Consider the following 12,954-nt stretch of genomic DNA (forward strand, 5'->3'; position numbering starts at 1 on the left):
TCATACCGCATGACAGCCGCAACATCCGTGACTTGCTGATCCGCTCCACGCTCTCAAACTCCCATGCAGACACTCCCCGCTCGAACATCCCCGAATCGAACGCACAATCAGTAGCTCCGCCCAAACATGACCCACTTCTGCGCCTTGCCTTGACACTCCGGGTTCAGGCAAGCAGTCTCGCCGGGGACGAGCTCGGGACCGTGGGGCTGCTCAAAGGGGACACAGAGACTCTTCATGCCCATAGACGGGAGTTTTTGGTTCTCGGGCACGTCGGGCTGGTCATCGACTCGGGTGGTGAGCTCCTTCATACGATCCTCGCACTTGCCGTCCAAGCAAAAGGGAATGAGGACAACGTTCTTGTTGTCAAGGGCTGGTAGCACGTCTTCCCACTTGGTCACCTTGATGCGATGCTCGCGGAAGGACGCTTCGGCCTTGTTGTACATGTCCTTTTGAATCGTCTCGAGGAGCTCGGGGATCTTGGTGCCGACTTCAGCAATAGCAATGGTCCCCTTCTCGCCCGTGTCTCGTCGCGCATAGCTGACAACCTCCTTGGCCGCATCCTTGGGGCCAAACTCGATCCGCAGGGGAACACCCTTGAGTTCCCAGTCGTTGAACTTCCACGCAGGGGTGTAGCCCTCCCTGAAATCCGACTCGGCTCGGACGCCGGCCTTTTTCAGCGCAGCTCGGATCCCGTTGAGCTGTTCCTCGTGCTTCTTGCGGTCCTCGGGAGTGGTACTCTTGTTGATTCCCACGGGTACTAGGATTGTCTGCACCTTGGCGACGCGAGGAGGGAGCACCAAGCCCTTGTCGTCGCCGTGTACCATGATCATGACGCCAATAACACGGGTGGAGAGACCCCACGAGTTCTGCCAGACATGAATGTGCGAACCCTTGTTGGCAGGATCTTCGACGGTGATGTCGAACATTTTGCTGAAGTTCTGGCCCAGGCAGTGGGACGTGGCTCCCTGGATGCCTCGGCCGTTAGCAGGGACGTAGCCTTCGACGGTAGTGGTGTAGTATCCGCCGGCAAACTTCTCGTTCTCCGTCTTGCGTCCGCGAACGACGGGAAGCGCAAGGAGCTGCTCGTAGACTCCGGCGTACAGCTCCAAGATCTGCAGGACCTCCTCGCCAGCCAGCTCCTCGGTCAGGTGGGCGGTGTGGCCTTCCTGCCACAAGAACTCTCGCGTTCGGAGAAAGGGGGTTGTCTGCTTGGCCTCCCACCGGATGACCGAGTTCCACTGGTTGAGTCGGAGCGGGAGATCGCGGTGGCTGCGAATCCACTTAGAGTAGTAGGGGTACATGACGGCTTCGGAGGTGGGACGGATGGCGACGGGAACCTCGAGGTCTTTGTCGCCCCTGCAGGTAAAGTCAACATTGGTACAATTGACAGGGCCGAGGGTACTCACGCCTTGGTGACCCAGGCCAGCTCAGGGGCAAAGCCCTCGACGTGGTCCTTTTCCTTTTCCAGCGACTTGGAGGACAGGAACATGGGGAAGCTGGCCTCGTCGACGCCGAGGTCTTCGATGCGCTCCTGGAACCACTTGCGAACCGAGCTCCAGATGTACATGGACAGGGGGCGCAGGACGAAGAAGCCCGAGATCTCTTGGTAGTACTCGACCATGTCGGACTTGAGCACTACCTCTTGGTACCATGCTGGGAAGTTGTCCGCCTTGGAGACGGTGATGCCAATGATGTCGTCCGTCTTCTTACCCCCCACGACGGGGAGATTGGTCTTTTTGGCGGCTTTGGCCGCCTTTTCGGCGGCGAGCTTGGCCTGCTTCTCAGCCTTTTTCAAAGCACTCTTGGATTGCTCGGCGGGGGCGTCCATGGTGTCGGCTGGCTGCTTCGTCGAGGGAATCAAGGGGATTTGGATAGCGGCACGAGAGCAGCGAATGATGAAGACGCGGGAACCGAGCGTGGGTGAGTCACCAGCTCGAGACTGGAATAATGAGGTCCTCGGGCCGCACCTTGTGCTGAGAGAGGGCACGAGGGGGGGGTGACTCTTGTCTCTCTCAGCTAAAGCTGCCCCGCCAATTCACAATGTCAAGGAGGGGCAGCAGCAAGTTAAAAATTCAGACCATATGCATGCTGTCCAATCAGCATCTAGCGCGCTTCAGCTGCTGTACTCCGTACAAATCACCAGGTACTTTGTACCCCCTGACAAAGCGCCGCCCAGTATCCTTCCTGGCCCGCGGAGCTGGAAGAATCCAAGCTTCCGGCGAAAAAGTGTCGAGGGGCAGCAAGTCGGAGTCTTCGCAGCAGAATACCAACTTCCTCTCCAAGACGACCTCCCCCCTCTCGCACCCCGTGTCGCCGAATCGTCGCAGCGTTTCCACAGCCGTTCGATTGCGCCGGCAAAGCTGCCGCATCCATGGCGTCCATGTTCGAGCAGCCCCGGAACGGCACCCTGTTCCTGGGCGGCCAGAAGATCTCTGGCTCCGACATCCGCGATCAGAACGGTTCGTGCTTGTCCTGTCGCAGTGCCAGCGGCCCGAAAGCGTGCTGATTCGTCCCAGTACTGGCTACTCAGGCTATTGCAAATGTCGTCAAGAGCTCCTTCGGCCCCAGCGGCCTCGACAAGATGATGGTGGACGATATTGGTGTAGGCACTTGCTCAACGTGCGCTCTCTGGCCTTGAATGCTCATACCTCCTCTGCAGGACGTGACGGTTACCAATGACGGCGCAACCATCCTCAGCCTCCTCGACGTCGAAGACCCGGCCGGCAAGATCCTCGTTGATCTGGCGCAGCAGCAGGACAAGGAGGTCGGCGACGGCACCACCTCCGTCGTCTTGATCGCCGCCGAGCTCCTGCGAAGGGGCAACGAACTCATGAAGAACCGCATCCACCCCACCACTATCATCACAGGCTACCGCCTCGCCCTTCGAGAGGCTGTCAAGTACCTCAACGAAAACGTCAGCATCAGGGTGGAAAACCTAGGACGCGAGTCGCTCCTCAACATCGCCAAGACGTCCATGTCCAGCAAGATTATCGGTGCCGACTCCGACTTCTTCGCCGATATGGTCGTCGATGCCATGCAGGCCGTCAAGACAACAAACATTCGCAACGAGACAAAGTACCCCGTCAAGGCTGTCAACATCCTCAAGGCCCACGGCAAGGGCATCCGCGAGTCGATGCTAGTCAAGGGCTATGCTCTCAACTGCACAGTTGCCTCGCAGGCCATGCCTACGCGCATTCAGGACGCCAAGATTGCCATATTGGACATGAACCTGCAAAAGGAGAGGATGAAGATGGGCGTCCAGATCACCGTCGACGACCCCCAGCAATTAGAACAGATTCGTGCCAGAGAGTCAGGCATGGTCCTCGACCGAGTCGAGATGATCCTCAAGGCTGGTGCCAATGTCATCCTGACAACCAAGGGCATCGACGACCTGGTCCTCAAGACGTTTGTTGAGCGAGGGGCCATGGGCGTCCGGAGGTGCAAAAAAGAAGACCTGCGACGCATCGCCAGGGCCACCGGCGGTACCCTCCTTAGCACGCTCAGCGATCTCAACGGCGACGAGCGCTTCGACCCGTCCTACTTGGGATATGCCGAGGAAGTCAGTCAGGAGCGCATCTCTGACGACGAGTGTATCCTTGTCAAGGGTACAAAAGCCCACTCCTCTGCCTCTTGCGTCCTGCGTGGACCCAACGACTACTCTCTGGACGAGATGGAGCGCTCCATCCACGACTCTCTGTGCGCCGTCAAAAGGACCCTGGAAAGCGGCAGCATCGTGCCCGGCGGCGGTGCCGTCGAGACGGCTCTCCACATCTACCTCGAGGAGTTTGCCGGCACCGTCGGGTCCCGGGAGCAGCTCGCCATTGGCGAGTTCGCCCAATCGCTCCTCGTCGTGCCCAAGACCCTGGCCGTCAACGCGGCCAAGGATGCCGCCGAGCTCGTAGCGCAGCTCCGATCGCGCCATGCACTGTCGCAGCGCATCCAGGAGGGCGACGGCAGCGAGGACGAAAAGACGATTGCGCGGAAGAAGGGCTACAAGAACTACGGGCTCGACCTGGCGCGCGGCAAGGTCGTCGACGAGCTCAAACTGGGTGTCCTGGAGCCCAGCATGAGCAAGGTGCGGCAGCTCAAGAGCGCCGTCGAGGCTTGCATCAGCATCATGCGCATTGATACCCTCATCAAGCTCGACCCGGAGAGGAGAGAGGAGGATGACGGGCACGGCCATTAATGACGGGCCATGGCGGGCTGCAAATAGACGTGGATACGGTGCAAGACGTGCAATGAAACCCTCGGGGTCGCCTGTGGCGTGTATGTTCATCTTCAGGTCAGCGGACGGGGCTGTTGTGGATATATTCCGGGGGGTTATTGTGAATAGGTTCACCAATGGGTACTTTGTAAAGGGCGAAAGGCTTGAGTATGACCACACGGTATTGGAAGTCGCGAGTTCACGGACGACTGGCAAAACGGCGGTCTGCTACTTTTTACACAATGCGCGCAGTCCACGTCTAAGAAAACAGGAGTTGCTCCCACCAGGGACCCCCGGCACGTCATGTCTCGCCTTCTCCTGGGGATTCTATCCGTCCCATGGCCGTCCCAAGACAGCAACCGTACTCGTACACCGTCACGCTCTGCTCAACCGACGATCAGCAGGCCGTCCTCGGGGAAGTCGTACTCGGGGATCTCGAGGTTGAGGGGCGCAGGACCCTTTCTTATCCGACCCGAGATGTCGTAGTGGGAGCCGTGGCAGGGGCAGAACCAGCCGCCGAAGTCGCCGGCCTCGCCGATGGGGACACAGCCGAGATGCGTGCAGACGCCTGGGGGCTCTTGTTAGCGCGGATTCATTCTCAACTGTGCCTGGGTGCCGCTTGTGGACAGGTTAGACGAGGCGGCGACGGCTTCTTACCCAGCATGACCAGCCACTCGGGCTTCTTGACGCGGTCTTCGTCGGACTGCGGGTCGCGGAGGGAGGCGATGTTGACCTTGTTGGCCTGGTCGATTTCGTCCTGGGTTCGGTGCCGGATGAAGACGGGCTTCCCTCGCCACTTGATGATGACCTGCGCAATGAGGATGAGATGACGTGCTGGCGGGGGGAGCGAAGAATAGGATTGGCTCGGTGCTTACGTTCTTGCCCTCGGGGATGGCATTCAGGTCGACCTCGACCTTGGCCATGGCCAGGACATCGGCAGACGCGGACATGTTGACGAGAAACTCTGTTTTCCCACGCATCATCAGCACCCCATCGCAGCAGAGCCAATGCCAGCAACATTGACACACCACGTACCCTGAACAGTGCTCTTGGCGCCCGCCGCCGTAATGGCACCCATGGCGCCGACCATGAAGTAGGAAAAGAGCTTGGTGGAGTCCTCGCCGCTCTTGGACATGTATTTGCCAAAGTCGGGGATCTTGTTGCCGCTCGACTCGCCGCCCCGGAACGGGCTCGTGTACGACGACGCGCCGCCGTCCGGGCGCGCGGCCGTTGTGCTGAGCGCCCGCACCGCTGCCGGCGCGACCGGCTTGCGGGCGGCGGCCGACCTCAGCAGGCACAGGCGGGAAGCTGTCGAGAGCGTCGCCATGGTGTGGGGCAGGGGCGAGTGTGGGATTCGATCGACGGGAGGAGACGTAGGTCCGGGGCGTGTCGAGGATGAGGCCTTTTTTTTTTTACCCTCGTTGCGGATGGGCTCGAATCGGCTGTGATGATGCTCGTGCCGAAGTTTTGGGGGTGGAAGCAGCTTTGGTGGCCTCAGGCACAAGCTCGTAAATTGGCGAGCGCTGATTGGTTAATTTGTGCTCCCTGGATCAGGCGCTCGGTACGTCACTTTCAACCTCTTTGAACCTCGCCTAAGTCAGCTCACCCACTTGGGGGCACACCCACTTAAGGGCACGTCTCCACAACACTAACGCGCCGACTAACTCGTACATCACAACCGCGAATTCTCGTGCATCTTATACTTAATTATTATTAAAAAAACATTATTCGAATCAGCAATATCTCAGCTTTCTAAATATACCGAAGATCAGCTTTAGAACGCTCTAGCTAATATTAAATTCGGCATAGGTTAAGTATAGGCTAGTCGGAAGTAGGGTATTCTAAGGACGATACTTTAGAAACGCCTTAAAGGTGCCTAACCGAAGAGAGAGGCATACGAATGCCATTAGAGGCTTAGCCGAGAGCAAGAGAAACACCTCCGAGATTAGGTTCTTGCCTAAGCCGCCCTTAGGCTCCCCCTAACGTATCTCTAGCTAAGGAAATTCGCCGGCCGTATTATTACGGCTATAGGCAACACCCGCCTACTTAGAAAACACTAGGTAGTAGGCTTTTTAGCCCGAAATCTAGAAGTTAGCACGATTAAAGGTAAAGCTCTCGATTCTGCTCGTATTAACGGCGCTTCTATAGCCCGGATTAAGGAGTAGTTCTAGTTACTTAAGCTCCCGGCTTTATAGGCTATTCCCCCGGAATTACGCTTTAATATAGACGAGATAGGTATCCTCGAAGGCCTCGGCTATAACGGCCTCGTGCTAAGGAGCTTAGAGAAGAAGGAGACGCTTAAGAAGCGGCTTAGGTCGCGTTATTAGACTATAATAGTAGAATACGTCTCTACTACTAGCTAGGCCTTAACTCCTCTTATAATCTTTAAAGGTTAGGACCTTTAATACTAATAGTTCCCTAAAGAACTCGACTTTCTAAAAGATTAGGACTTTATAGCCTCTTTAAAGGGCTAGACGAGCGACTCTATCGTAATTTAATAGCTTAAGTAGGTCTTTATCCTATAAATAAGAAGCTAGCTATAAGGCAACGTCCTCTTAATTATAGATAGCTATAGAAGCTATTAGACTAACGATTTTATATACGAATACTTCCTATATAGTATATATCTCCTTTTCCTACCTCTATACGCCTCGCACGTCCTTTAACCTCTCGATATCTCGATTTTTTCGCTAATTAAAGCTACCTACCGACGTTAACTTTAAAAAATCGCTTCTCTCGACGATATAGCACTAATTAGTAAGGCACTTTTCCTTCGCTGCTATTATTAGGCCCAGTAGGCCGGCCTAACCGAGAAAAATATTAAAGGGGGGTAGCGAGGGATAGGACTTTAGCTAGTTAATATAGTAAAGCTATTAATAAGCCGCTTTATCTTGCCCGCGCTATTAACGCCGTTACTACTAAAGAAGAAGAAGAATTTAAGCTTAATAGACAATAGCGATGCCCTTAAAACACCGAGACAATCGTAGGAAGTCCGTAGGCTTATTAGGGGGCTCGAAAATCGCGGTTAAGTTAACCGTACGATCCGTATGCTTTTTAGCAAAGTTAGCCGTAGCCTTAATCGTTAGAACACGCAGCTTATAACGGCATAGCTATGTATACAATAGCTTAAGCATTAATTATATCGTCTACGGCCTTAAAAGCAACGAAAAATCGCCTAAGATCTAAATTGCCGGTTTATACGGATTAAATAAGTTATTAAGACGAGGAAATAGCTTTAATGCGCCCTTAAGCCGTCTGCCGTCGTAATAGCTAATTAGAAGGCGGATTTTAAAGCTCTATATAGAAGCTGGCAGCTAGAATAGTAGGAAAACACTATAATTAAGTATCGCGATATAAAAACGCGGCTTCAATTGCTATTAGAATATGCTGTCTTGGTTATGTGAGACGTGCCCTTAAGTGGGTGTGCCCCCAAGTGGGTGAGCTGACTTACCTCGGCTGACTTCGAAATGGCTTCAATCTGCGCAGAGCATTCGGAAGTGCTCAATCGACTTGCATAACCAAACGCGACGCTTATTTCGACGAGGGTCATGTCCTCTCATGAATGGAATCTTGCACCGAGTCCGTGAGCGGTGTTGCTCTCTATTGTATTGTTATGCTTGAGTCGCCCCTCATCAATGCATCCGTCGCAGCTCTTCAATCATGTTCCTCATGTCTTCGACGCTCGGCCCAAGTCCTTCACAGACAAGTTCCTGCTTCGCCTCGTCCAGATCCAAAAACCTCTCCACCATCTCCCCATCCACGAACCGGTACGGCCCGTCTCCTTCTCGTGCCTGGTTCCGAAACGCTCGCCACACGTCGAAATGGATGTTTCCTGGCGCGTAAATGTACTCTTGAAGCCTCGCCTGGAACGTCATGAGGAGATCTTGGTACTGTGGAGATATATCGCCAAAGAGGTATAGCGTTCCGTCGACCTGCGTGGAAAACCATCAGCACGAGCAAGGCAGGCTATGTCAGAGGAAACCGGGCTGCTCACCGATCCGAGGAATGCCTTGGGATATACTACGGCGTTCTCGGTGGACGCGACGTGTAGTCTCCGCATTCGGTTAATCTGCTCCCCGATGTTCATCTCACTCGTCACTTCAAGCCGGCTCCGGTCCTGCTCTGTGGGTGCTTCCATGTTTCTCCTCAACACGACGATGTTTCCTTGTGCATCCGCCTCGAGCCATCTGTTCTCGTCCAGGTGGCACACTGAAGTCGCCCAAGCGGGCTGATAGTGCCGCGCCCGCTCTTCAAGCTTGGCTCGGGCCCCGTCGAGCGGTGGGATAAACTCGACCAAGGAAAGAGACTGCATCAGGTCAACGACGCCAATCATGTTTCCCGACACGTCCAGGTCGACTGGGAAAGATGCTAGCCGGTACGCCGCAACCTTTTGCAACGAGCCAGACACGGTGGTGTCCTCGCTGTAGCTGTAGACGACGACCGTCTTGGACAGGCCGGCCACGATTCTTTCGCCAATGACGCCGAGGCAGCGGCATGCACCTTTCAAGTCGTGAGACACAATCTGGTACACCTGCCGGTCCTCCCCCACCCCGAGAACCAGTATACGGCCTCGAGTGTCTCCATCCTCCACCGCATCGTCGTCGGCGATGAAGCTCGTCCCCACGATGAATCGCTCCGCAAGAGCACCGCTGCTGTCCGGCAGTTCCGCCCGTATCACGCACTCCACCATCTCCAGAGACGTAGAGGCATTCAGCACTAACGGCTTGCCCAGCTCCTGGAAGATGATTTCGTCGACCAGCTTGAACGCACTCGTGATTATCTCCTCGTTTTGTACCAGCTCCTTCTTGATGCAGCCGAGGCCAAAGGCCTTCAACCCGGGTGAGTAGGCGACTCGGCGCACCGTCTCTTGCACCGGCAGGGCCTTGACGTGGGTGAGACGCTCTTTGTCAATGTGACAGAGCCGCACATGTCCGTCCGTCGACAGCACTATCGAGTCTGGGAACGCTGCCGAGTCAAACGGTGCCACATACGTTGCATCGTCTGCCGTAGTTGCCGAGTATATGATTCTCCCCTCTGCGCTGTAAATGAGACTGGCGTGCTCCGTCGTGGCAAAAACGTTGCACGTGCCGTCGTCTTGTGGGAGAACATGCAGCCTCGCCGGGCTGCTGCCCAGAATCACGCTTTTCCGACCAGATATGGCAAAGCCTTTGACAGACACGTTGAAAGTGACGACGTTGCCGTCCTCCATGGCAACCAAGAGGGTTGGTCCCGCCACACTGGGTGGATGAAGCTGGATGAGCACAATGTCCCGTGGCACGGACGCGCTGTCCTCGGTCTCCCGCAGCGACTCGCCGTGGATCGGCTTTAGCGAAGCAAGGTCGACGACCGAGATGGTGCCGGACGACCACCAACCGACCACACCGAAGTCTTGTGGCTCTCGAGCGGCATGTAGGCACGATATCTGATCCGACAGCCCCGTCGTTGGATCGAGCGCCGCCTCCTTAGTGGTTGCAGCCAAGTCGCCGAAAAGATTGAGCGACACCAGGGTCGAGCCGTCGACAGCTAGCAATGCCCACTTGGAGTTGGCCGATGCGGCAGTAATGGTCTTGCTCTGAGGGGCTTGCCAAGTGCTTACCGCAATGCCGGCCTCCGAGTCGAGCAGTGTCACCGATTGGGGCGTGATCTGAAGCACTTGACCGTTGGACAGGTCTGTCGCCAGAAGCGTCTCCCTATCCAGCTCCAAGCCCTGGAAGGCATAGACTTCTTCTATACCGCCATGTCGATCGAATCTCAAGACTCTCGTCTCGGCAATGAACGACAACACGATAGTGTCCACCTCTTCGGCGCCGTACGACCGGAGGGTGAAAAGCCCCCGGGTCCCCTGGATCTCGTCGAGAATGCCCTGGTCGTCGAGGCCCACACCGCTGCGGATACTGCGCAAGCTCCCGTCGCGGTATGCGCCACAGCCAGCGACAATCCTCGCCTGACCTGACGAGAAGGCATTGCCGAGCTGGCTGTCACCCTCTCTGTTGCCCATGTCCATGATGGCGAAGTCGAGAATGGGCGCATTGTTGGACAAGGTTTTGACCAAAAACATGGTTTCAGACTCCACGTCAACGCGGAAGAGCTGAGAGTCACCATGGTGCGAGGCCAGAAAGAGAGTGTTGTTGCCCATGTACACGAGGCTAGAGGCTCGAGAGGTCAAGATGGGCGAGTCCTGGTATTTCATGGGAGACACAGCCATGCCGGTCACGACTACGCCGGTTGATTCCACCGTTGTCTGGATTGTCAGTATGTCCATGCGTCCGTAGTCGTCGGCGAGAAAGTAGTGAATGCCATTGTAATCGGCATAGGCAACGTAGATTTTTGGTTCTTGAAGCGCCGAGGACACGCTCGAGTAGGTAAGACTGTCGAAGTAGGTCAGGAGCGTTTCGCCGACGACTAGAACCCCGCCCAGATGGGCACGGGTTCCCTCGTTGTTGCGCACGTGGTATCGCTTTTCTTCAACGATGGGTACGGGAATGAGCATGGACGCATAGGGATCGGGGATGACGTGGTCGAGCTCCCGTTCCTTGTGGGGATCAAACTTGGAGACGTCGTTCCCCCTGTCGTCCTTTGTGAGCCTGTAGACGGCGATTCGGGCCTCTTCATGGTCGAGCTGCGTCTTGTAGAGGAATGCGATCCTCGGGTGGCCAGTGCGGCTATGGAGAAAGGTGCTGGCCTTCATCCACAGCTCGGTGAGGCGGACCTGGTCGAGGGCGACGAGTTTTGTGGTGACGCCCTTGCGGGTAGGCAGCCGGAAGACGTTCAAGACTCCCTCCCACAGGTGCATGGCCATGAACTTGCCCGTAGGGTCGACAAGACACTTGTTTTGGCTCTGGGAGTGGCGCATATACTGCTCGGCGGTGTCTTCTATCGTCTGCTCGACGGTATCGAGCTGGTTTGTCTCGGGGTTCCATGCCACGTTGAAGTACTGCAGTCGATCGGTGCCGATAAAGAGCAGGTCGATGTCGAGGTCTTTGGGCTGCAGGCGTTGGAGCATGGAGATGGTGCCGTAGATGAGCTTGGTGTGGAGGCAGGTGATGCCATCGTCGGTGAGACGCCATATCTCGAGTCGATTGGCCTTGCTGGCATGCCGCAGGTCAGCAAGCCGGGCGAGACGAGGGGGCGTGGCACTTACGCCAGCACGAGGTCCTCGTGATGGGGGGAGAGAAATCGGATGCGCAGCGCATGGCGGATGCTGGTGGGCTTGTGGACCGGGGCGACGTAGGCCATTGCGGGTCGCTAGGGGGTCGCTAGGTAGGACGAGGCGCTGTGACAGAGGGATGAAGCTCTCGAGGAGAGCTATGGGAACGCGTGCATCTCTCTGCGACGCAAGACGAGAGTCTCACCTGCAGTGCGAGCAGTCGGAGATAAGGGACGAAATGGTGCACAAACGTCACCCAGGCAGGTAGGGGCGGTTAGCCACTAATTATGCCACTGGAGCGTTCGGCCGGCTGCAGCCCGGACCCCACTGTGGCTGACACACCAGACCCCGCAGTATCTTGGGGTTGTCCGCTCTGCAGGGGCAGGATCCCCTGACATGGCACGTGAGCAAGGAACTCGGGCCAAGGGGGGGAAACGGCATCGCCTACATCGTGATTCGTGAGCAGCATCTTTAATCAAACCTCTCTTAAGCTCTCGACGACCTTTGATCTGATGCAATCCCCATGCCGAAAAATACAGGTATACCGCACGGGTAGAGTTTGAGCCCACGCCACGTCCTGGTTTGTTTGTGTAACTGTAAAGTGTAAATTGTAAACGCCTCTTCAGTCTTCACCTTATCTCTCTCCTCTCTAGCCTACGGAAATTCAACGTACGGAGCAGCGCAGAGAAGCGTCATCTAACGAAATGGAACTCATCCTCAGCTGTTTCATACGTGGTGCTGCCTCGCACCGACTCCTGCGACTTAGATTATAAACCGACGAGGACAGCCAAGCCAAGAAGGTCTGTTGACTTGAGTCCTGAGACTCCAGATTCCAGAACCCCTTGGATAAGAGCACCTAGCACAAACAGGATAAGAAGAGAAAGGAACAGTGGCCAATGTCAGGCGACGAGCTTTTCGCGCAGTGCATCGTTTAGGTCGGCTGTCGCTTCCTCCTCACTGGCACCATCATCCTCATTGACAGGCACATCGTCTCGCGGTGAGAAGCCATCATCCACCACGGCCGCCGCTTACAGAAGCTGCTGAGGGTGGCCGAGTACATTGCACTTCTTCTCCGACTCGGACCCGGGCATACTGGACAGGGATATCTTCATGGGCGCCCAGATGCTGCTCGTGGTCTGTCTAGTCGCCGCGTTCGGGGCCGTGATAGCCTCTCTCGGGGCCTCGCTGTAGGATCCGTGAGTGCTGGGCCTGGGCATTGTTGCCCCCGGCTGTCTAGTCGGCCTGCCTTGGCTGATGCGTGCTCCACCAACCGAGTGCGATCGAGGAAGAGGGTGCCCTGTCTGGAGAAGGATAGAGATATGCCGCGCCGGACGAGCACCGAGCAAGCCGGGGGCCCCCAGGATCAAGGCCAACGGAACCTGGAACTCCAACAATCGATTGGGTGCGTGTGGGTAGACTTGTGGATGGCCTTTAAGATGTCGCGAGTTTTTGGACGGGTCGTCAATATTCACAAGGCGTTGGCCGACTAAGGCGGCATCCAGGGGATAAGCAGAACCTGTGGCTGCGCGGCTCGCTGCAGTAACAATCTTTTCCTCGACCTGCATTGGCGTTATGCTATCCTTATATTCTTCGCAAGTATAAG

The 12,954-nt window shown here is 56.1% G+C and overlaps 4 protein-coding genes across 4 annotated transcripts; 1 reads left to right on the forward strand and 3 right to left on the reverse strand.

The window, feature by feature from the left end:
* Nucleotides 1-107: 107 nt before the first annotated feature.
* On the reverse strand, nucleotides 108-1,828 carry HRG_01975 (tRNA synthetase class II core domain-containing protein; the record flags this gene model as incomplete). The annotated part of the gene is made up of 2 exons (XM_044860446.1): nucleotides 108-1,356; nucleotides 1,407-1,828. 2 exons carry the CDS (start codon nucleotides 1,826-1,828, stop codon nucleotides 108-110), a joined length of 1,671 nt encoding a protein of 556 aa, XP_044724079.1.
* A 552-nt stretch (nucleotides 1,829-2,380) lies between these two features.
* Nucleotides 2,381-4,186, forward strand: HRG_01976 (TCP-1/cpn60 chaperonin family domain-containing protein; the record flags this gene model as incomplete). Its single annotated transcript, XM_044860447.1, has 3 exons — nucleotides 2,381-2,459; nucleotides 2,517-2,602; nucleotides 2,660-4,186. The coding sequence occupies 3 exons, from the start codon at nucleotides 2,381-2,383 to the stop codon at nucleotides 4,184-4,186; spliced, it is 1,692 nt and encodes a 563-aa protein (XP_044724080.1).
* A 404-nt stretch (nucleotides 4,187-4,590) lies between these two features.
* HRG_01977 (ubiquinol cytochrome reductase transmembrane domain-containing protein) lies at nucleotides 4,591-5,531 on the reverse strand (the record flags this gene model as incomplete). The annotated part of the gene is made up of 4 exons (XM_044860448.1): nucleotides 4,591-4,772; nucleotides 4,862-5,012; nucleotides 5,080-5,168; nucleotides 5,240-5,531. The coding sequence occupies 4 exons, from the start codon at nucleotides 5,529-5,531 to the stop codon at nucleotides 4,591-4,593; spliced, it is 714 nt and encodes a 237-aa protein (XP_044724081.1).
* A 2,305-nt stretch (nucleotides 5,532-7,836) lies between these two features.
* HRG_01978 (mono-functional DNA-alkylating methyl methanesulfonate n-term domain-containing protein) lies at nucleotides 7,837-11,440 on the reverse strand (the record flags this gene model as incomplete). Its single annotated transcript, XM_044860449.1, has 3 exons — nucleotides 7,837-8,136; nucleotides 8,199-11,292; nucleotides 11,346-11,440. The coding sequence occupies 3 exons, from the start codon at nucleotides 11,438-11,440 to the stop codon at nucleotides 7,837-7,839; spliced, it is 3,489 nt and encodes a 1,162-aa protein (XP_044724082.1).
* Nucleotides 11,441-12,954: the final 1,514 nt, after the last annotated feature.

Source organism: Hirsutella rhossiliensis (assembly GCF_020360975.1).
Source record: "Hirsutella rhossiliensis strain HR02 chromosome Unknown scaffold00002, whole genome shotgun sequence".
Taxonomy (NCBI): domain Eukaryota; kingdom Fungi; phylum Ascomycota; class Sordariomycetes; order Hypocreales; family Ophiocordycipitaceae; genus Hirsutella; species Hirsutella rhossiliensis.